The 23,826-nt window shown below is 52.7% G+C and overlaps 5 protein-coding genes across 5 annotated transcripts; 2 read left to right on the top strand and 3 right to left on the bottom strand.

Annotated features, from left to right (window-relative positions):
• Positions 1-1,113: 1,113 nt before the first annotated feature.
• AYO20_06536 (hypothetical protein) lies at positions 1,114-3,321 on the top strand (the record flags this gene model as incomplete). The annotated part of the gene is made up of 1 exon (XM_022644825.1): positions 1,114-3,321. The coding sequence occupies one exon, from the start codon at positions 1,114-1,116 to the stop codon at positions 3,319-3,321; it is 2,208 nt and encodes a 735-aa protein (XP_022499292.1).
• Positions 3,322-4,605: 1,284 nt separating this feature from the next.
• AYO20_06537 (hypothetical protein) lies at positions 4,606-9,182 on the bottom strand (the record flags this gene model as incomplete). The annotated part of the gene is made up of 2 exons (XM_022644826.1): positions 4,606-4,786; positions 4,837-9,182. The coding sequence occupies 2 exons, from the start codon at positions 9,180-9,182 to the stop codon at positions 4,606-4,608; spliced, it is 4,527 nt and encodes a 1,508-aa protein (XP_022499293.1).
• A 1,232-nt stretch (positions 9,183-10,414) lies between these two features.
• Positions 10,415-12,529, top strand: AYO20_06538 (translation initiation factor RLI1; the record flags this gene model as incomplete). Its single annotated transcript, XM_022644827.1, has 5 exons — positions 10,415-10,434; positions 10,487-10,548; positions 10,668-11,057; positions 11,114-11,275; positions 11,337-12,529. The coding sequence occupies 5 exons, from the start codon at positions 10,415-10,417 to the stop codon at positions 12,527-12,529; spliced, it is 1,827 nt and encodes a 608-aa protein (XP_022499294.1).
• Positions 12,530-15,039: 2,510 nt separating this feature from the next.
• Positions 15,040-16,236, bottom strand: AYO20_06539 (hypothetical protein; the record flags this gene model as incomplete). The annotated part of the gene is made up of 1 exon (XM_022644828.1): positions 15,040-16,236. The coding sequence occupies one exon, from the start codon at positions 16,234-16,236 to the stop codon at positions 15,040-15,042; it is 1,197 nt and encodes a 398-aa protein (XP_022499295.1).
• Positions 16,237-19,043: 2,807 nt separating this feature from the next.
• AYO20_06540 (hypothetical protein) lies at positions 19,044-21,965 on the bottom strand (the record flags this gene model as incomplete). The annotated part of the gene is made up of 2 exons (XM_022644829.1): positions 19,044-19,377; positions 19,438-21,965. 2 exons carry the CDS (start codon positions 21,963-21,965, stop codon positions 19,044-19,046), a joined length of 2,862 nt encoding a protein of 953 aa, XP_022499296.1.
• Between the last annotated feature and the right edge of the window lie 1,861 nt (positions 21,966-23,826).

Here is a 23,826-nt window from a genome sequence, read left to right on the forward strand (position 1 = left end):
AAACGAAGGTAGAGACATAGAGAAAGGAAACCCGGAGGAGGCTTGGGCGATGAGTCGTCACTTTTACAGGTCTCGGGGCAAAATTCTGTACGAAGCCATTGAACAAAGGTATTAGCCGAGCAATGTCCGCTCCCATTTGCCGGTGGTATGGGGATTCTCTGAGATCTCGGTCAGAGGCCGTTGGGGTCGTCTGTGCGAGATGCAACGCTGGGCGTGACTAAGGGATTCGATGATTGGGTTGAGGTGGAACTCGCATGGTCAGAATATTAATGACGCCTCGCCTTTGGAGGGCGACGGATGTACGCAGTACGGAGTAGTCCGTACATCGAAAGGACGATCTCAAGACCTCGTGCGGAGAGCGAGGAGGAGGAGATGGAGAATCTGACTATGCCGTTTCTTCCGATCATGATGGTGTCGCTGTGAGTACCCGTCGGAAGGGCATTTACTGTATCATCATCAACTCAATGCCATGATCGTTCTCGCATCGCATCGCAGTGACCACGACGATCATATCGAGATCAAGAGCATGAGGTGACGGGTAAACAGGAGTTTTGATGGGGCCATGGCGTTGGTTGGCGTGGTACGTGCATGGCATTCGGAGGCGGTAAAGACGGTTGATGCCCAGCGCGGGTGGAACCTGATCTGCGGTTGGTTGTCGTCTCAACCGCGCAGCCCAAACAAAAAACCCGCCTGCGGTCAGGGTCTCAATCGCAGGCTTCGCTCACCAGTTCAATACACTATCGCATCATCTATTGCTTTTGTCTCCGTAGTCTATCTGTCCATGTGTGCTTTAATGTCCCCTGTGCTGATCTGGTTCTCAATTTGGTTATATTTGGATTCATACCTCGCCTGATAGTGCCGTCTTGCTTGACAGTTCAGCTGGAAAGTAGGACATCAAGATCGCTGCCCCTACCAAATTGTTGCATATGCGGTGAACCATATCTCAGCTCAAACTTCAACGAATCTCGCGAAAATGTTTCACAAAAGAAACAGCATTGGCGGCAGAAAAGTCTCTCCGCCTCAACCTACATGCATGACTGCGGAACAGAAATGTAGGTGTCACTGTGAACCTTCACTCGCCCTCTTCTGCAGTCGCTCTTCATCCTCAAAAAGATGCCTCCACGAGAGCCTACCTTTAAATCAAAGTACTCACATAGGCCTGCAGCAACCTATCTCGACAATCTCAGAAATAATCGTCCTGCCAGACCGACCGGATCCAGACCTGCGCCATTTCCATCCAGGAATTATGGCTCCCTAACATCCCAGTCTTCGTTGGCACGGTCCGACTCGGCTCCAACTACTGGCTCTAAGCATGAAGATGCCCAAGATGATTTTGAAAGCGGGCCTCCGACTGTACAAAAGTCCTTTTCATTCTCATCTACTTCCAGAGGTCGACCTCTCGCACAGCCTCCAGACAGTGATCGCCCGCTCCTGAGTGGAAGGAAAGTGTCTCCAACTGCAACTGTTCAGGTTCCCTCAGTTGCTCAAGAAGGAGTGTACATCGAGTCTGTTACGCGAAGGCTGGAAAAAGAGGAAGCACACAGTATACGGGAAGCGTTGGAGCTTATCGACCAAAAGGATGAAGAACGAAGGATCTATGATGCGGCCAAAGACGAAGCCGCCGAGCTGGTCTGGAAACATCAATACCCCAAAGCCGCAGAAGAAGAAAAGGTGGCTCCCTATCGAAACCCAGACTTGAAGGCCAGGGAGAGACGACAGAATAGCGGGCACCGTCAGGCTAGCGGTTCCAGGAAAGTCTCTTTTCCTACTCCGAACAGCAAGATATATGAAGAACCAGAACCCGAAGAGGAAACGTCAAGACCGTCTGCTGCGCCTCCTAGCACGGACATGCCACTGAGAGCTAAGTCACGCAACAGACTTCCCTGGCTGAGAACGAAAAGTCTGGAGAAGGAAGGGGATCCCACACCGGTTCCGCAGGGTAAAAAGTTCGACCGTTTCGAGATTCACAGAAATCCACCGACCCAGTCACGTAAAGCCGACTACACAGAGAACACACCTCCACGGACATCCACCGTCGAAGTGATCGAGGAAGTTGACACCCCCAATTCCACTGGCACTTTGGAAATTCGGAGTGAAGAAATTCGAGCAGCAACTAGCATGAAGAGGAAAGACCGCAGCCCTAATCTTCCTACCCCAACAGCGGTTAGCGATCAACTTGGTCGACCGATTGTCAGCTTTGATCCGACGTGGAAACGACCCAGTAACTCGCCGAGGACAAGTATGGATGTCGACAAACCGAGCTTGGTGTTGACGGAGGCACCGGCAGCACGACCTTCGCCGAGGCCAGCGCCCAGTGTACCAGAAGTCTCGGTATCTGCCCCGGCCATACCTACGATCAATATCCCAGACGATGGGCCAGTGATTCCAGTCATTCATGTGCAGGGAGACGATGCCTCCCCAACAGTGTCAGTAATTAATGTCTCGGATCAATCCCATCCTGCTCCGACCACGTCCAGACCTTTGCCAAAGCACTCATCTTCTGCACCGACGAAACCCAGCGGCACCGTGGTTAAAACGCCCTCACAGCGCCTTCCCTGGCTTTCATCTCGACAGTCGATGCCCACTGTGTCATGCTCGAGCTGTGCACTGCCCATTTCTGGTCGCATCGTGACAGCCTCGGGTTCTAATGCACGCGACCTCAAAGCCCGCTTCCATCCTGAATGCTTTACTTGTCACCACTGTGCCACACCCCTCGAGTGTGTGTCCTTCTACCCCGAGCCGGATTCATCACGCCTTTCCCGTCTCGGAATCACCTCTACTTCCGACCCCGATTCCGCCGAGCCTCCCAATCTCACCTCGGACGACCTTGCACTTCTCGAGAACGATCCCCTGAGATTCTTCTGCCACTTGGATTTCCACGAGTTCTTCTCGCCTCGGTGTCGAAGTTGCAAAACCCCCATCGAAGGAGAGATTGTAATCGCGTGTGGTCACAGCTATCACGTCGACCACTTTTTCTGTGCGGAATGCGGAGACCCGTTCTCGTCCACCACGCCATTCGTGGAGGGGAACGACGGATACGCCTACTGTGTGCGGTGCCACACGAAACGCACATCTGCCCGATGCCGGGGCTGTAAATCACCTATCCTAGACGAGATCACGGTGGAGGCGTTGGGCGGCAAATGGCACGGTGCCTGCTTCGTGTGCTGCGAATGCGGTGGCGGCTTCGGCGACGAGGGGAGATTCTTCGTCCGAGAGGTGCACGTCGAGCCGACGGACAAGGAGAAGAGGAAGGGCATCACGAGGAAAGTGGAGGAACGCGCAGTGTGTGGAGGTTGCGAGGAGAGGCGGCTGAAGGCTTGATTGGAGTTGGAACCTGGGAGAGAGGCAAAAGAGGGCGCAACATATGGTCACATCGGGTTGATGGTGAGGGTAAGAGGGTATCGTCTCTTGGAGTTTTGTAGCGGGACTTCGCTGGAAAGGGGGGGAGGGGGAATATCCTGGTTTTGGGTGTGTCTGGCCGGGCACAGCTTCGAATGCCACGCTTCTATGCTCAACAACGTCGTACTGCAGCTGTAGATGGATTGCCTTCTTTTTCTCTCGGAACTCTCGTCGTATTCCTAGCACACGTGGAATCTAATCGCACTAGAGCCGGTGAAGAACAGCCGCACACAGTCTGGCCATTGCTCCCACAGGAACTACTGTGTGTCGCCCAAAATGACCAAGTATTGCATAATTTGTATCATTGGATTCTAAAGTAATAGACGGAGGGATGCATCTGGTCTCGTGTCTGAAGCATTCAACTTGCCTTCCTTCCAACCATACATTAGCAAGGGACAATGCCTTGCCATCATATGTAACATCGCCTTCAATAGCAAGTCTGCCACCATGATGTTCCGCTTCGAGCCACCAAGAGACTTACACATTCCATCTTCATGCCTGAAGCATGTAAATGTACCCAGCTTGCCCTCTCTGAATTTGCTTCATGCGTTCTCCCAGGTCGTCGTCATCCCGTAGTTCCATATCCACGGCCGTTCGATCCCATCACCATAGCTTCATTCGCGTTGACCTTTCCACCCTTCCGAGAGCAAGATTCAAGTTGTCCGTCTCCAACATGTCATTGTAGGCCTTTACTCTTTCGTCCTCCCCCAATAAAAAGGTCTTTGTCTTGATCCGAACTCCCGTACTCCTCGCTTAGGCAATCGCTGCATGTCGAATGACTTTTGTCCAATCCAACTCAACGCCGACCCTTCGTTGAATTCCGCAAAACGAAAGAATGAATCGTGTCAGCCTCGCACCGAAAGCATGATAGGCGTTGCTGTCCCGCTCGGCTCAACGGTCCACTTCCTCTTCTTATGCTCGTCCACAACACGGCACCGTCCAATTCCCATCTGCCACGGGACTGTAGAGTTCTCTTCGTGTGCCGTGTTGTCGAAAATCTTATCCGACAGGCCCCATCGGCATAACTAAACCTTAGCAATAGTTTGTTTGTAAGTAAATGCTTTTCCACATATGTGTTCCTTTTTGTAGATGTAAAATGCATCCCCTGATCAAGTAGGCAGAATAATCTTGTGGTACTCATGTCTGTGTATCTTACACCCGTGAGCGCACAACCCATCTGGGCACACTCACGAGACCTTCCGCTTCCTAACGCGGAGGCGAAGTCTGATAGCTCCCGTTCGTCGCTCGACCATCGACATTACTGGATTCATCATTGGGTGAACCCTCGTCCGCAAGCTTGTTGTCCGAAGCAACGATCTTGCCATGGATGTTTTGAAGCTCTTTGCCTTTAATGCCCTTGTTGGGCCAGTATGTAGCGGCATAGTCCCTGTGACACGTTAGTACAACCCATGCAGGATGTGCGTCAATAACACTCACCAGAAGCGCTTCTCCACCGACTCTTGGTTGTCGTCGAGCTCGGCAACTTGGTCGGTGATGAAATTCCCAATCTGCTTGAGCAACACTCGTAGCTCATTAGCCCGGGTCTGGCCATCCGGGATGGCACTCTTTGTTGTAGCTTTGATCTTTCTCAAGCTTTCCCTAACAGGCTTGAACAACATGTCCAAGAGAGGATCAACTTCGGCTGAGGCGGCATTGGTTGAATTTTCAGTTCGTCGGTGGTCGCTGCCGTGCCGATGGTGAGAGCTGTGGGCATGTTCATCACGGTGTCTGCGCTCTTTATGTTCTCTGCCCTCACCCTCATGTTTGACATGACCGTGACGACTCTCAGATTTGGGAGTTCCATATCTCTCAGAGCCCTCACGATGAGTCTGACTGACTGCTCTATGTCGAGGCTTCTCGGACTCACGGTGTCCCTTGCGATTTACAATCGGGGCGGGAGATGAACCAGATTTCTCGGCGTGATACTTCTTGTTGTTGCGGTGGTGGTTTTCAACGGCTCGCTTGGCGACGGGGTCGTCTGCGTACTTGCTCTTTAAGACGGAGATGAGATAGTCGGCGCGGCGAACAAGGTGGACAGCACCAGGGGACTTCGCGTTTTTGTCCTCGGTTCTCTCGCGTTCTGCCTTTTTGTCGACGCGATGCTCTTCGAGGAAGAATTTGTCTTTCAACCCGAGGTCGGGGTCGTCACGGATCTTTTCCCAAGCACCGTAGCCGTGTCGGGCAATACCCACGCATAGCATGCCATCTTCTCTTGCACCCCACGGACAAGAATATCCCGCAGCCTTGGTCGCTTCTGGGATACGGAATGATTTGAAGTCTGGGTCTTTTGACGTAACATCTCGGAGGAGACGCATCTCTCCAGGTCGCTCAAGAATGGTCTCAGCGTTGATTCTTTTAACGCCATGTAACTCGAACAAGACCGCTTTCTTGTCTTTCTTGGTGATCGGTCGATTCGATGTCCGTTCCAGATCGGCCATCCGTTTCTGCTCTTCCTTGAAGAGCTCCTCCGACTTGTCCCAGACCTCTTGCATGGCAGCTTTGACAACCGAGATGTCTCTACCTCGAAGCCGGGCTTCTGTCAAAAACTCTTCTTGGCGATCATCAATCGAGCCGTAGCGGAGGTGGCCTTTGATAAGATATCGATATTCACGTTCACTCAGTGGGCGCGAAGGATCCGCCTTGGGACCTTCATCGGATTCGCTCTCAGAGTCAATATCTTTGTGGCGTTGCTCCTGACGTCGAGCCTTGCGCGCTTCACGGTCCTCCACCTGGTGATTTCGGCTTCGGGGTTTGTTCTGTTCAATGACATCGGCAAGGAACTTCTCATCAGCTTTTCGCTGCTCCTCCTTTTTAATTTCCTCTAGTTGTTCCTTAGGGATGATGTCGTCCCAGGATAGTTCATCGACCTTCACGTCGACAAAGTCGAAGCTTCGCAGAAACTCTTCGCCGCCATCGGCGTCGGTGCCGTCCGGTTGTTCAACTTTGTAGTCTTCGGCGTTGTTGAGCACAGCGTCCAGGTCTAGCTCCTCAAGCTTCTTCTGGTTGTCCGTCTGCTCAAACATTTTCTGGCCACGTTTCTTGAGGATCCTGGAGATCTCGCTAGAACTGCCTGGTTCTCCCACAAAGGCGTTTCGTCGGGCTTGTGTCTCCTTGTCGGTGACACCACGTTGAATGGTCAAAAATTCAAGCATCAATTTGTTTCTGGCACGCTCAAGGATTTCTTCCTCGATGGTCTCCTTGGAGACTAAGCGGTACACACTTACTGGTCTGACTTGGCCAATCCGGTGAGCGCGAGCCATTGCTTGAAGGTCTGCCTGTGGGTTCCAGTCAGAGTCGAAGATGATGACTGTGTCGGCGGTCATCAAGTTGATCCCGAGACCACCAGCTCGGGTGGAGAGCAAGAAGCAGAAATCAGTGCTGTCCGGGGCATTGAAATGGTCTATGGCGATACGCCGAGGAGCAGCGGCGATAGTACCATCAAGACGTTGATAGGCATGACCTCGGTAATCCATATAGTCTCCGAGTATGTCGAGCATTCTGACCATCTGACTGAATATCAAGACGCGGTGCCCGTCACGTTTGAGCTTTGTGAGAAGTTGGTCCAGAAGCATCATCTTGCCACTACTCGTGACAAGAGCACGCAAGACCTCCTCACGGCGAGCGCCTTCTGGGACAAGACGTTCCTCGGCAGTGGGGAACATGAATGGATGATTGCTGGCCTTCTTCAGCTCCATCATAATATTTAGGAGCGACTGTTTCTGACCTTTGGCACCTTGGTTGAGGGCGGCATAGTTCTTGGTCAGAATGTTCTTGTAATATTCAAGCTGAATGTCAGACAATTCGACGCGAATGATCTTTTCCGTCTTTGGTGGCAAGTCTTTCTCCACTTTCTGCTTGGTTCTTCGAAGCATATAGGGCTTGATGTCTTCGGTGAGTTTGGCTATCTTAGCACTTGCTTCTTCGTTGGTCAGGTCCATGTTCTCGTCGATGTTGACAACACCAGGGTTCAAGAAGTCAAACAAGGCAGAAAGCTCCCCGAGGTTGTTCTGTACAGGAGTACCGGTGATAAGCAGTCGAGCTGGGGCTTTGAATTCCCGTAACCGGTCGTACAGCTGAGAATCACGATTCTTAAGACGGTGGGCTTCATCGACAGCCATGAATTGCCACTTAATCTGACTCAGGAATGGCGCATCTTGCAACACATACTCGTAAGTTGTGAGAAGAACATGAAAGCGCGGATGGCGGAAGTTTCCATCTGGGAGCAGCTCGTAATCTCTGATGATATTTCGAGCGCTTTGGTTGCCGTTGTAGACCACGTAGTTGAGGTCAGGGGACCATAGATCGAAAGTTTCTGCCCAGGCCGGCATAGTTGACAGGGGGACGGTGACAAGGAAAGGTCCTTGCTGACCGCGATCATGTCGAAGCCAGCTCAGGAATGCAACAGTTTGGACAGTCTTGCCGAGACCCATCTCGTCGGCGAGAACGACATTTTTCCCTTTGACCCAGTTGTAGGCAAGAAAGTTCAAGCCGGTCATCTGGAAGTCTCTGAGTGTACCGCCCTTGATGTAGGATGGCTGATCCCGCACTGGTTGAAATGGTGAACGAGTCGAGGCGTTACTCTCAGTCTGGTTAGACTTGAACTCTTCTCGTCTGCGGTTGATATATCTGTCGATCTCGTTTTGCGCGATCTGACTGATTAGGCTTGATGCCTCCCAGGTTGCCTGGTCATAGAAGAGACCTTTCCACTTGACGTAGTATTCAGTGCCTTCTTCACCATCGCGATCTCCAATAACTCTTTCGACCTTCTTGTAATCGTCGAGGGCATCGATGTATTGCTCACGATCAAGAATCCACTTTTCTTTATCTTCTGGCGCGATGGTGGGATCGGTCTGACTGCGAATATCTTCCATCAAGGTCTTCTTGATGTAGTTTTCCAGCCGCCGGACACTCCGGACGCCAGCAAGCGACTCAATCGTCTCCCACGTAGCGTGGTAGTAGGCTTTCTGCTGCCATTTGATAAGATACTCGTACTCGTCCTTGGAGTGCGTCGGGGTGGTAACGTCAGCCTTGAGACGATGATTCAAGACAATGTCAATGGCGGGCGAGTTGTCTTCTTGACCGTTGACCCAGTAGTTTGGAGTCATTGTCTCGGGATCATCGTCTTCGAACATATCGTCATCGTCGTCTTCATTGTAAGTAGATACTTTGGCAGCTCGACGAGTGGAGAAGCGGATTTCAGCGTGTTGAGGTGTCAGGCTCTCGGCAGACTGTAACAACCTCCGACGCTGTTTCTTGGACAGCTTTGCGCGTCGGCCGCCATAAGCATCAGAATCGTCATCGGAGTCGGAGGGAGACTCGACTATGGGAGTAGGCTGCTTTGACGAGCGTTGAGATATGTGACGCGCCCGCTTCCGGGGACGAGCAACAACGTCCGAGTCCGAGTCATGCTCTTCAGAAGATTCTGCCATGTTGGGAACGTGTCGTGCCCGTCCACTCCGTCTCAGACCATACATTTCTGGGTTGTTCCGAATATAGTCATCTTCCTCGACTGGATGGGCTTTCCTCTTCGCAGGTCTAATGGAATCATCCGAGGAAGAATGGCCTTCGTCCGCTTGTGCACCATTCACCCGCATAGAGGCATCCATCTCATAGTCGGCATCACCCTCAGCGTCATGCTCATCGGAGCTGGGTTCATCATGGTCTGGCATGTGTTCGTCGTCATCCTCGTTGTCGACATGTGACGGCGAGGCTAAGGCAGCAACGGGCTCTGCGGGCTCCGACAGCTCGCTCTCACTGTCTGAATATTTCGCGCCATTCTGCATGATGGTGACCGGCGGTGACGGAGGAGATTCAGAGGCCGGTGAAGGTTGGGATATTGAGGGGGGTTGAGGTTCGACAAGGGCACCGGAGGCTGTAAGAAACAAAGCGTCAGCAAGGTCGGCCAAATGGAAGAGACCGGTACTAAAACAGCCACGGAACCAAGTAATTTGGACTTCCGCGATTCAGAAAAGCTTCAAAGGGGAAATGTAGAGTGCGCGTGAGATGAACAATGGGCAATATAAGATGAATTCGATCAAGTTGGACGACGACGAGATGATTTTGGGTGTGCCAAAGTCGGGTGACTCTTGCGCAGCCTTCCCTGCCAAATCTCGGCCAAGGACGGTGCTGGTAGAGCACAGCAGAACCGACTTTCACATTTCCAACGAGTTGCTAGGATTTCTCCAACCGCGACGTATTGTACTTGACGCGGCAGCGTTGAGCTTGAAGGCGAGGCCGAGCAGCCGCCGATCAAAGGAATGACGGCCGAGTCTGGAAACGGGACGAGCAGAATCAGCACGACAACGGGACAACTTACACTCCATCATCAACAGACAGAGCCCATCAGGCACCTGAAGGTCTTTCTAGGTCGCAATAGACGTTGTATATAGAAGTGGTCTGGAAAGATTGTGGTGGGTGTGGATGGAGAGAAATATGGGCTCACACGAGACGAGAGGGACGAGGCTTTGGGGTAAAAAGTAAGAGGAAGTGCAAGCGCAGTTTGACAGGGCAAGCGGCAGGGAAGGACCTGTTCCAGGCCTAGCCAGTTAATGAGTGGCCGAGTTACCTAGGTAGGTTTAGGGAGGACCTACTCGCCGCCTCAACCGCCCAGTTCACCAAACGCCGGGAGGGTCAGGCAGGTCCTCATATGGCCCTGGTTTGGGCAGGTTAGGCGGGACATGGGTGCCTTGGCGTGCCTGATCCAATCACAGCCCTAGGAATTTTGATTTTTTGGTTGGCCACTGCCTCTGTGTGTGTCATTCACAATGAAGCCCCATCGAGGGACCATTTCTGGCCGTCCACAATTCACTGCCCTCATTCAATTCATTCACTGACCGCACTCTCAACAAACCACAATAGCCACCTGGCTGGTCAGTTGGCTACTGCTCTTGTTGACGGTGACTCATTCCCACAATTTCTCAGCGTTCAGAATTCTTTTCACCTCGCAGCATTGTTGATTTCAGTCGTCGCCCACTACTGCATCTTTCGAAAGCCATCGCCCTCAATTAACGTCACCATGTCGGACAAATTGACGAGGTATGCTCTCATTCCGCGGTACTTTGGTCATCGTATACTGACCAGTCTCAAGGATTGCCATTGTCAACAGCGACAAGGTGGGAGGGGCCTCTGCTCGCCTGTGCCTTGCCGTTGGTATGTTGCTAACATTTCAATTCTGCCCCGCAGTGCAAGCCAAAAGTGAGCCAAACCACCACCAACACCTCGAGCCCAGAGATACCAAGGCTGACCCTGTCACTAGAAATGCCGTCAAGAATGCAAGAAATCATGCCCCGTCGTCCGAACAGGCAAACTTTGCATCGAAGTTACCCCCGAGTCCAAAATTGCGTACATTTCGGAAATGCTGTGCATTGGTTGCGGTATCTGCCCAAAGAAATGCCCATTTGGGGCCATTCACATCATCAACCTGCCCACAAATCTTGAAACCCAAGTCACCCACCGATATTCGGCAAACAGCTTCAAGTTGCACAGACTGCCTATGCCACGGCCTGGTCAGGTTTTGGGATTGGTGGGGACAAACGGTATCGGAAAGAGTACGGCCTTGAAGATTCTCAGTGGCAAGTTGAAACCCAACTTGGGTCGCTACGACAACCCACCAGACTGGGAGGAGATTCTGAGATACTTCCGTGGATCTGAATTGCAGAGTGAGCACTACCAAGAGCCATGTCTGTGGAGATGCACTTCTAATTCGGGGTACCAGACTATTTCACCAAGGTGCTCGAAGACAACCTCAAGGCCATTGTCAAGCCACAGTATGTGGATCAACTACCGCGAGCCATCAAGGGCCCCGTGAAGACGGTCAAGCCGCTCATTGAAGCCAAGTCTGAATTGGGCAATCTCACCCACATCATGGATGTCTTGGGTGAGTAACCAGACAAGACCTATTTACAATCGAAGAACAGAATGAGTACTGATTTTGGCAGAGCTGAATGCTGTCTCCGACAGAGAGATTGGTCTTCTCTCTGGTGGAGAGTTGCAGCGGTTTGCTATCGCCCTCGTTTGCGTGCAAAGGGCGGATGTGTACATGTTTGATGAACCTTCGTCATACCTTGATGTCAAACAACGTCTCAGCGCCGCCAGAACCATTCGCGAACTCCTCCGGCCCGACGACTATGTCATTGTAGTCGAACACGATCTGTCAGTCCTCGACTACCTCTCCGATTTCATCTGCGTTCTCTACGGTAGACCTGCTGTGTATGGAGTGGTGACTCTTCCCGCCTCGGTTCGGGAAGGCATCAACATCTTCCTCGACGGCAATATCCCTACTGAGAACTTGCGCTTCCGTGAGGAAAGTCTGACCTTCCGCATCGCCGAAGCTGGCGAGGACTATATGGTCGACAAGGCCCGTGCCTTTGAGTACCCCTCCATGGAAAAGACCCTCGGATCTTTTCACCTGAAGATCGAAAAGGGCAGGTTCACCGATTCGGAGATCATTGTAATGATGGGAGAAAATGGTACAGGCAAAACAACCTTCTGTAAAATGCTCGCCGGCGTGGAGAAGCCCGATGGCACTCAGAAGGTCCCTGCCATGAATATTTCGATGAAACCCCAAAAGATCACTCCGAAGTTCCAGGGCACTGTCCGCCAGCTCTTCTTCAAGCGCATCAAGGCGTCCTTCCTAAGCCCGCAGTTCCAGACAGATGTGTACAAGCCTCTTAAGATCGACGACTTTATCGACCAGGAAGTGCAGAACCTGTCTGGTGGTGAGTTGCAACGTGTGGCTATCGTTTTGGCACTCGGCCTCCCGGCAGACATCTACTTGATCGACGAACCATCCGCGTACCTAGATTCTGAGCAACGTATCATAGCGGCGCGCGTGATCAAGCGTTTCATCATGCACAGCAAAAAGACAGCCTTCATTGTCGAACACGATTTCATCATGGCCACCTACCTTGCCGATCGTGTGATCGTTTTTGACGGCAAACCATCTGTGGACGCCCGTGCCAACACACCCGAATCCCTACTGACTGGCTGCAACAAGTTCCTCAAGAATTTGGATGTTACCTTCCGTCGGGACCCTAACTCGTACCGCCCGCGTATCAACAAGTACCAGTCCCAATTGGACCAAGAGCAGAAGCTATCCGGGAACTACTTCTTCCTGGAGGAATCGAGTTGAAACTCCTTCAGGAATATTCACGAAGGGCATCTTCAAGAATGAACGTGACCATCGACGGAACGATGGTCACGACAAACACGACGAGCATGAATACCAGCACCGGCACCAGCATCACGAGAGTACGAATGACGATGGTAACGAACTTTTTGACGCCGGGACGGCCTCAGGGCTGAAAAGCACGGGTAAAAGTGCCAAAAGACGCCGCGGTGGAGTCGTCGTCTCGGATGATGACGAGGCTGAGGACCACGAAAGTGACGACGAGGCCGACGGCGTGTGCTTCTGGCGGTGTAATTTGCCCTGTTGGACTATATGTTTCTCACCACGGGTCGGCTCTATCGAGGGCCACTCCAGCGGTTCTGATGGATGAGTTGCAACATCCCCATCCATCATCAGGTATGAGAAGCATGCTTTGGTCTGGCTTAGGTGGAACACTGTCAAATGGACTCATCATTCGACGTTTGGTACATGCAGTGCCACCGTTTCGAAGGAGTTTGAACGACTCTGACAGAAGAATGAAAGGACCAAAAGGCCAAGGTGGAGTGAGATAGGTTAGGTGCGTAAATATCTGTCGCCGGCCTGGTCAGAGAATGAGGATCTTGGGATTACTTTTGGAGACCAAGAGGGAGGAGAGGGAGAGAGGAGGGACTGATTTTACGACATATGCTCTCTTTCAACACCGAGGAACAAAAGGTCGATTATGGCAACGTCACCAGAAGTGAGGGGACAGACAATGAAACTGCTTATTTTGTTGGAGGGAGGAATGGAGGTATGTGGATTGATTGACCCGTAGTCATTCCTTTTATTTCGCTACTTTGCTCAGATCGATATTAGAATGTTACGATATCATTCCTGGAAAGAAGTGACCAATCTCGCTCCGAGTTGTAGGATACTTTGACACGCCTCGCTGTCTGTCCTTGCGGACAAGCATATACGACCTGACACGAGTCCCCTCGCTTCTGCTCGTCTTGCTCGTTTCTTCGGTGCTTTGCTCATTCGAAGCTCCGCCAAAGCCGGTCCGGTCCGGTCCGGCCCGAGAGCCAAAGTGTTGCCACAGACAAAATGTACCCGAGTCCTGTAGCTAGGGAGGCAGGCGAGGTAGGTACTCGTGCTCGGCTGTGTAGGACAGAGAGAAGGAGAAGCGGGGAGAGCAGTCATTTCTTTCTTTTACGAGTCGTGGTGAGATGATTTTCATTGCACTTGTCCTATGGGGATTGCGTGGACGCTACGAGATATCAATCTTGATCACGACCATTTCAGTCTTGGATACCGAGTGATCGAATTCACACGTCTCACGCTTACTTGGAACCCAGTTTGAACCCCGCAACACACACCCATCAGACAGCATCTCACCCTCACGTATGGCCTCTTCTCTCCGTCTCCCTCTCTCCCTTCCTCCAGCTCCCACCCCCACTCCCTCCCCTTCGTGCACATCACTCAAAAGCCAATATGAGTAGAGTCGCCGAAAACACCAGGTCGACTGAAGCCAAAATCCAGGACAAAAAGAAGTACATCAACAAGACGAAACGTCCTCTTCCAAAGTCAACCTATCCTCAGTGCCATCTCAGGTTCACCTCCTTGTCGTTCCGAGGCATTTCTTCTCGTTCATCCCTCCTGCCTTTTCTCATCTTTGGTTTTGTGTTACGAATGTGCTGGCGACGATTCCGGAAAGTCGACAGGACAGTCTCGTTTCTGGCTCCGTCCCTCGTGGCGAGTTGATATGCCACGCCATCCTGCATGAACAAAAGAAAATAGTTTTGATGTAGTTATTGTAGCGGGTATACCCTGTTGCCTCAATACCTATCATCGGCGTCATTACCATATGTCGAGACAAGATACCAGTCGAGAGACGACAAATCTCGGTGCGACGCAACTCATCACTCCGTGCAATAAGCTAATATGACAGAGCTGCAGAACCAATATTCCCAGTACGATCAATAAAGAGGACCGGCGAGTAGAGCCCCTGCGAGACGAGCTGCGTGCTCTTCATCATCCCTTTTTCGTCCTTGGCAGTTGTTGGAAATGTGAGCTTCCCAATCCTGCTCTGGGTGCTCCCGCTCTCAAGCGGTAGCTGAAACATGCATTACAAATGAAATATCATCAGAGCCCAAGTGCCATATGCCGCCAACGTGCTGGTTGATCAAGGCATCGTTGTCGGGTCGTCAAAGGCTGAGATCGACCTTGCGATCTGCGTAGAAGTGAAGTTGAATGCCAGCTTCCACAGCTGTGAGTAAAGATAAACAGAAAGAAGGGATAATCCACCCGAACCGAGCCAGCTTAGCTTAGCGGCTCAAGGTCGTCAAAGATCGTTCATCAGTGGAGTGTGGTGTCGTGACAAAGATATTCCCAAAACGCCCAAAAAATGCGTGACCTCCATCAAGAAGGTGCAAGGAGCGCGATCAATCCGTGCCGCGGGACCCTCAAAGGGGCTTGTCATGTTGAATGCCGGCCAAATTGTACGTCAACCGTCCTCTAGAAAGAAACGGTCGTGTCTCCAAAAGGTCATCATAATATTACATAGATCCCAGGCTCAGGAGAGCTTCGATAGCAGCTCGTTCCTGAGAATCATTAACGCCAGCGCCATTGGGAAACGTGAATGTGGTCGAGTGGTTCACGGGGATCGGGTTGGTCGGAGCAGTGTGCGCAAGATCGGCAGGTGTTTTGGACCGATACCTTGGTCGATAAGAGTAGGTCGCGATGGGTTGATATAGTCTGCCTGGACCAGACACCGATCTGCCTTGATTGGGAAGAGACCTAGCTCGAAGTGCGGCGGCTCCGATGCTAGCCCAGTCCTCCTCGTCTGTCATCTCCCCGTCACCGAGGTCTTCGTCAAGAGGCTCGGGGGCGACCGAAGAGACGTAGCCGTCATCGTCGTTATCCAAGGACATTTTATCAGCTTCATGCTCCAGCATGTCTTGATCCTCATAATCCATTTCCGAGTGGGAAAAGACCGCCGAATTGCCAGTGTAGCTGGTCCCTAGGTTTTCCGACCCTGTACGCCAGGAACGTTGGGTCGGCACTTGGAGGCCTGAGTGGGAGTAGGAGGATGGTAAACTTCCCGGAGGAGTGATGGTAGAGCCGTGACGCTCACGGGGTGGTTGGCCCTTCATCCGAGCGTCCCATCGCCCCCATCCGACCTTTTCAAATATCACGTCTCCGTCGCGGCCGGCACTTTCGAGCCCACCACCACCTTTGCCTTCAAGTGCCGCTACGACCAGGCGACGCGCCTTGGCTGAAGTGATACGTGAGAAGCCGGGCACTGAGGTTGTCAGATAGCCCATGATGTGCCTGATGGCCAAAGGGCCGTGAGACAGCAAGATGTCTGGGAGATGATGTTTTGCCAGCATGTTCGGAGTGATGGCGCCGGCCGAGTCCAGGTCACCCAGACTGTCGAGTGCCTCAGCGCTCAACGCGGTGGGTTTAGGGTTGTCGGGCGCATCTTGCAAGTCGATGTCTGAGTCCAACGCCGTGCTCTTGGGTGACAGCGGACCATGCTGGTTACTGTCTCGACGACTATGGCCACGCGGCAGGAGGTTCGGAGATATGGAGTTTGGAGGCGTTGGCAACATGCCAGCACGCTTCTTGGAGTTGGCCGATACAGCAGTGAAGTTGTCCCGGCCTTTGAGGGCATCGCGAGGCTTTGGGATATCGACAGATGCGGATTTGCCGTTGAGGGCCATGCCCAGGGCCGAAACAGATGGAGGAGCCATGATTCTTGATATGCTGCGACAAGAATTCTCGTGCGTTTGGATGCTATGCGATTATGAGTCAGCCAGTGAGAAAAGGGAGACATCGCGACGCGTCACAGGAGTGAGGCCCAGATAGTGATTATAGAGAGACGGCTATGACTCACCACTTGACAATATTCGACAGATACAAGAGGCGACAACTCTTATCGGATCTGATGGTAGTTGAGGGCACTTGGTTGGGCTGTTGCGCAGTGGTCAGGTTATATCAGACCAAAGTCGATTTGCAAGGTCAGCGACGCAGGGTGGTGAGCTTGTGAGTGAGAGCGAGGCGAGAAGAGACGACCTGGACGGTGGTCTCTCGTTGAAGCGAAATCTTCCCTTTGGATAAGGAAGATGTAGAGGAGAAGAAAGAAAGACAAGACGATGGAAGTGAATGGATGTTCTGATAAACAAAGCGGGGGTGGTGGGCGAAGTTGGTGGTGCCGTGCGCAGTGTGCAGGTGCAGGTGCAGGTGCCGATTTGGTTGGTAGACAGATTGGGTAATGTTTGGTTTTGTTGTAATAATATGCAGAGTTGCAAATGAAAAGGCGAGGAATGGGGGGGAATGGATGGAGATGATGACCTCTTGGATATAGGATGGGGGCAATGGCGAGGACCTGGAAGTCTTGGGGGGCTGCCTATTCCACAGCTAGGCTCCCCCAAAGCCCTTGCCCACGAGCAGGTTCCAAGGCCCGACGGGGAGCAAACTTGGTTAGATTATCAGTCATAGGGGGGGACCTCGAGGAACAAAGGGCAATTCAGCCACTGAACCTGGACGCAGTGCCTGCAAATGGGATGGGGAATTGGCCAGCTGAACAGTGACCTGGCAGGCCTGGTTGAACGCCCCCACCCGTCACTAGTCACGCTCCGGGAATCGGTGGAGCGGCTGGTCGGAAGTTGGGATGATAGAACCATCACGGGTTCATGTACAAACCGGCACCAGGCACCAAATGGATGCCTCCCGGGGCGCTTCTCCTTGACTTGATAGGCCTATAAGCAGGGACTCTGGGGGTTGCCGCGTGGCTAAAGATCTGCACTCTGAGAGGCTGCAAGTCGAGCATTTGGGCTGATACCAGGGCAGGTGGGGTTTCAGTCCAACATCCAATAAGGCGCGTTCAACGCCGACACATGGGCATGATTCACAGCATCGAGTCTTCATCACCAACTCCTCACACTAACTCTCCTGTCGTCTGCGCAAACCCCTCTCCGCGTACCTGTCTCTTGGTGTATTCATCTCTGAAGACAGTCAAACTGTAACTCCTCCTTCCTTGACGCCGCGACCACACTAGAAAATCCTAGAGCGCATCCAACAACCATTCGTATCGTCCTACCAGTCGGGTTGAACTAGGTGGGCTCGTTATCTTCGGATTCGCACAAGATAAGCCAGAACCTATTTGATACGGGCAAAGACGGAGGAGTCGCCACGTCCCCGAAAGGAGTTCTATCGCGGCGCGGAGAATGAGATAGGGAAGACCCTCAAGATACTAACCCATTTCTCCCACATCCCAATAATGTCATGATAAGTCCCCGAAGCTGCTCACCTGTTCCAGCCTCGTCGTCGAGAAGGCCTCAACGTCATGATCCGCCTCGTCTGAACGTCAACGCCACCCTGCCTACCCAATTCCTTGTTTTCATCACCCTCGGCCCCCCGGAGCACTATGTGGTGATACTGAATCGAGGATGAAGAGCAAGAGAATTTCATGATGATGCTTATGATGGAGTAAGACAAGTCCGTCCGATCGCTCAGCTGATCCTTGATCAACCGTCTAGAGCCGGGCTACACAAAGGGAAATACTCCACCTCCATACTGCCGCATGCCCTGCTACTATCCTTAGAGCGCTTGTTCCTCCGGCACGTGTTACAACCGCACGGGTATATCAATCCTGGCGGTTCTGTCATGCTCGCCGTCGATGCCCGGCATTCCCCATCTTTGCGACCCGGCTTGACGGCAACCTTTGCAGCTCCTGGATAAATTCTGCGGAAACTTCTCCACCATCAGGCGGGGGAACAAGAGACACAAAAAGCTATTGAGGAGGTATGGACATGCATGGTGGCGGAAGGAGAATCTATTTGATACTTGTCTTTCTCAAGAGTCCACACTGCCCCCATGTTGCGCCATCTCCGGCCAGGCCTTGCCGGGCATCAACACCACCCACTCCACTGATTCACGCGCGTCGATCCTGTCGTCTGATTCGCGCTCCTCAAACGACATGGCAAGTTTTGTCCTGCATTGCATGGTCAATTGGAAAGACGGCAGGACGGGCATGGCATCTTCTCTCGCCGTGATGAATCCTCTTCCGACTTGTCCATCATTAAAAAACTCTTACCTCATGGAAATGGACGACTTTGCTCCGCAAACGCAGAGCAACTCCGTCAATAATAGTGCCCCCCTACGTAGTGCAAGACTAGAGGAACAAACAAAGGATGGAATTCCAGAGACACTCATGGTGTAATTTGGGTGTTGACTACGAAATCATTAACATTATCGCTTTGCTACCTTTTATACCAGCTCTGGCCGTATCGTACACAAGTACATGAGTTCGAACATAGACACAACAACATCATCGTCGGCGTCGTCACGGCTGCTGGGTGTCTCTGCACGGTTGCATGAGCGACGTCATCCCCCTCATATCCAGCTACGTTGGCGGTGGTGTCGGCTCTGTTCACGTCGCTCTTGATCTGGAATCGTCCGAGATCAGGGTCAACCATACAACTGTCTTTCCACTGCTTGTTCTTGTGCCTGGACCCCTTCTCCCTTAGCCAGCGAGCGGTTTCGTCTCATCCATCTTTTACATTGTCAGCCTCTTACTGGTCCTTGTCCCTTCACTCCTCATCGATTCCCTGGTGGCCAATGCCACGCGCGGGGGGATCGTGGGGCTGTCGGGATCAGGCGGCAACTCTTCATCCTCCCATATCTCGCCTTCCTGGATCGTGTCCCTTTTGACCGCCTGCAGCGGGTAATGAAACGCACGTGAGCGGTTTTTCGGCGTTGACTTTGTGCGAAACAAGTCAATATGCTTCTGTTTCTTGGTCGTCATCGTCGACGAGTCGGTGACCCCACCGTGGCCCTCAAAAGATCCGTCTTCCTTACTCACTCGTGACGCCTTGCTGCCCGGTGGCTTCCTAGCAACGTCATCGAGCAGGAACTGGTAGAGTACCTTCGAGAACCTGCTGGATAGTCACCGGCCCGGCGTGCCAAGGTTTAGCCAGGACATATCCGTGTTGACGTTGGCGTGGTCATCTGGCAGTTGCCGACTGTTGCTCCGTTTATGAGCTGGAGCATAGCTGAAATAGTCGTGTGTTGCTGTCTTGGTTGGCTGTTCATGACTGGGTCTGCTGGACTGTTGATAGGTCGTTGTGCTTCCTTTGTTGACAGTCGCTTCCTTCCCTCCTGGCTGACCAGATCGAATCGAATTAGGCATTGGAAAAGAAGGGATTGACGAGCCCAATGTCCCAGTGCTATCGCTGGGCTCATCTGAGCTTACTGTGGGAGGAGAACGTGGCACCTGTGTTTGTGCCTGCTGAGCAGCAAGATAACTGCTTGGAGGGCGTAGTGGTCGTTGCGGCGGCCCCGACCATGTGTTTCCCACCGGCGTCCAGGGCGAGTCATGCACGCTGTCAGGGATTCCGCTCGAGAATGCACCCTCGAAGATTTGCTCGTCTTCATATTCGTCGTCGTTGTCATCGTCGTCATCAGTGGAACGCGCCGTTCGCACAGAGCTAGCATTGGAAATTTGTCCTGACATACCCTGGACAGACTGCAACCCCCTCGACTGAGGGTTGGAGGGTCCATGTTCAAGATTTGGACTCCCGGCCGCAACATTCTGCGCTTCCAGAGGATTGCCCACACTGTCGCGGAGGACGAACTTGGGAGACCTGCTTGAGCTTTCCAGGACACCGGATCCAGGCCAGAACCCACTCCTGGCACCAGAACTCCGGGAGAGGAACGTTGTTCGGTTTCCAGAAAGCGGCTCGCCTTGGAAGTATTTGCCCCATCCCTCGTCAGTCTTGCGTTGAGATGCTTTTCTCTCGGGAGCCACAGATGCTGCTGGTGCGCCGGGGGGTGTGGCTTTCCCAAGTTCAATGCTCGGTCTGCCTTGGTAATCGTTTAAGATCGGCATCATGGGTTTGGAGATGGAGAGGCTAATCTTCTCCTTCTCCTTGTCTCTCTCTTTTTCGCGCTTAAACAATGCCTGCCCAAACCCTATTCCTGACCCACGGTACCCGTTTGGAGCATTATCTGAAGAAACTCGTCTGTTAAGCAGTGCTGGTTCGGGCTTCATGTCCCCAAACATCGATGTACTATCTCCATCGGGGACAACTGCTGAAGGAATCGGGCTTCTTCCCATGGGTTGTCCATACCCTGCTAGCGGTTGAAGCCCTCTTTCTTCAAAGTTGTACTCTCCACTTCCTTTCTTGTCTTCTGGGTACTCGTGTCCCTTAGCAGATTCTGCCTTCCGCCTCCTTCGAACTGATCTCAGCCAAAGAAGGAGGATGACAAGGATTGCTAACAGACCACAGAGACCACCTAAGACCGCTCCAAGAACAGTCAAGCCTTGGTTCTTGTTACCAGAAGAGGCCGCTGCGGCTGCACTGGTCGATGCCGTGGAAGCAGAAGTGAAACTTGGGGTGCTTGAAGTCGGTGACTGCGAGGGTACTCCACTCGACGTTGCCAGCGGCTCTTGCTGCTTTCCAAATAACTGGGACGCGGCAATCCAGCCATTACCAGACTGATTAAAGAATACCACTGGATTGTCGTCATTACCACCGACTAACGCCACCAATCCGTCGTCCCCCTGTGCTAGATCGAATCCTGTCCGAGACGCCGTGGGCGCCAGCGTGCCATTATAGCTCGGGTAGGCATCAAGCGATATTTGCCTCTTCGCCTTGGAGGGAGTTGTGGACGAAGGCGAGGGTGTTTCTGTATTCACGGTGCCTCCCACGGTCTCACCAAATGCGGCAGGGGCACCTCCTGGATTCAACAGAACATTTGTCGTCACCGTGGGTGGAACCTGACCAAGGTCAAATGTTTGTAGAACCATGCTGTTGTCGGCCAGGGTAAATAAAGCGCTCTGTGCTATTGAATGGTCCGGTAGAGGAGCCGGCAGTGTAAGGCCAATGTCCTGCCAGCCATCTAAAGAACCAAACGTGAACAGGTTGACATTGGTCGAGCTGCCGCCTACCATCAGAGTATGGTCCTGGCTCCATGGTAGCATGAAAGGGCTGACTGTCGGTGGCGCAGTCGAGCTGTATGCCAGCACTGAGTAGGGAGGGAAAAGACCAATCGTGAATGTCTCTGAGGATGGTCCAGCATTGTCATTTTGAGATCCCCCGTAGACGACCAAAGTCGACGAAGATTTGATATACGCCGCTCCATGATTCAGACGATTTTGGGTGACGTTGACCACAGGAACAACGGTTTGCCAGGACTTGTTCTCGAAAGAATACCGCTGCAACCCCGTATAGTCCGTTGTCGACGCATTGGATGCACCACCCACCACGTACAAGGCAGACTTGGAGTTGTCGCCATCCACGCCACCTTTCACGCAGACCGCCCCAGTTACTGAGACGCCATTTGACTCTTCTTTCCACCTTGCGCCCTCTTTCAGCTCCAAGGTCTGAAACGCGTCTGGCGAGTAGACGTAAATGACTCCGTCATGAATAACGGAACAGTGGTTTTTGATTGCAACAGGAGGCTTGGGTGCTGACATGTCCAAGGGGATAATCGGTCACCGGACGCAAGGCGCAGGCGAAGCGTCAAGAGTCGAGTTGCATTTTCTCCTCGAAACAAGTCGAGCAGGTATATTCTATAGGACTTCGGTGTTGTTTAGCGACGAACTCGACAACGGTTTGGACGGACCAAGGACTGGCTGCGGCGAAGGGACGTGGCCTGATCTTGCTCGTTCCTGAAAAAGCAAAGGTATATTATGTCTTTTCACTCAAGATCGGATTGCTTTCGGGGCAGTCGTGCGAAGCCGGTGCAAGACAACGAGGCGCAGCGTAGTCCAACGCAGGAGGGCGTCTTCGCAGTCGGATGTCGATTTAACAGAAGGAAGAGCGGTCGCTGGTTTGGTTGAATGCGAATGTTGACCTCTCAATGGTCGCTTTCGACGCGCAACGAGGCGTGATACAGATAGTGGCCAAAGACTCAATTGCGACTCGACAGCCTTGGGCAGAATTGTGCAAGTACTGCGAGGATGGTTCTATGAGGGTGAAATCTGCGGAGGGGAGTCGGTTTGAAGAGGCGCTCAGTCGCGGTGCAACGCAGGCGGGCCTTGGGTTTGGCTTAGTCCGAGGGACTGTGGGTCGGTGGAACAGCTTTGCTCGTGGGATTGTCACAGAGCAATGTCGATCGGTCCTGGACTTAGACCCAAAGGGAAAAACTGAATAGATTACTTGCGGGTAGGCAGCATTCGCTCCTCGAGCTCGAGGGATGTGGCAAGTGAACAATACCTTTTGGCGAGGAAGGGAGAAAAGCAGAAGAGAAGAGAGACCAGTTCTCAGAGGGAAGAGAGAAGAAAGCGGACGGGTAGCAAGTCTCTGGGCGCGACAGTTGGAAGCTAGTGACTGTGACTGCGGGAAGCGAGGTACCAGTGTCAGAAAGAAACGCAAAAGAAGCCTTTAGAAGCGCAAGCAGGCGGCGCAGAGACTGAAAGACTGGGCGGATAGGCTCCGAGCCACTGTGCCTCTACCGAGTAGACATAGCTCCCTGCAAGGCACCGTAAAGCCGTGTCGAGAGTGAAGGGTGACCATTGATCAGTGCGTGGCTGGGAATGAGAGCGGCCCTCATAGTCCCGTCTCTTCGTCGTCTTCCAAACATCCGCGTAAGAATAGCCACACAATTTTGTCCATCTCCTCCATTTTTGGTACGGTCATCTCGCCTTGACGTGTCACACCCAAAGCCTGTGTGAGGGCGGGAATCGGACTTGGTTGGAGTGACGGAGAGGAGCAGAGGTGATCAGGATGTTTCATGCATTCGGCTCGAAGCGCGATAATTGGCTGCGCTGAGGACACTTGATCTCCACATTCGGGACGCGTGCTGCAGGTACAGATACCAAAGAGGTAAGCCAGGCACCGAGCAGGGGGGAGAGGGGTGAGAGCGGCGACGAATACGAAGCTGCCCCAAAATCCAGGGGGTAGCGAACCAACGAGCCAAGAAGCCAAGTTGAGTGGAAGCCACAAGAGTGGAACAAGAGTGTCACCAATTGCAGCAGCCGAGGATGAAGGGGAATTTCTGTCACCCGGCAATGTACATTGCTTGTAAGAGAGTTGGAGAGGAGAGGGGAGAGAAAGCGAGACAGATGGTGCCACTGATATGTTGGTGGGCGAAGCAGGTAGAAGCAGAGGAGGAGGTGTGAGGGCGAGGGGCACTGACTAGACGATTGTAGGAGTACGCGTACGGAGCAGGTACCTATCAACACGCTGTCCCTCATGCACATCTGACGCCGTCGACGGACTACCCCGTGTGAGAGTCGGTGGTAGCCGACATACTAAGAAAGACGACCGGCGGCGGGAGGAGTTAGCAAGCTAAGAAGTAGCGCGCACGGGGAAAAGGCGGAACAGAGGGAAGGG

This window comes from Fonsecaea nubica (assembly GCF_001646965.1).
Source record: "Fonsecaea nubica strain CBS 269.64 chromosome Unknown Scaff41, whole genome shotgun sequence".
Lineage (NCBI taxonomy): Eukaryota > Fungi > Ascomycota > Eurotiomycetes > Chaetothyriales > Herpotrichiellaceae > Fonsecaea > Fonsecaea nubica.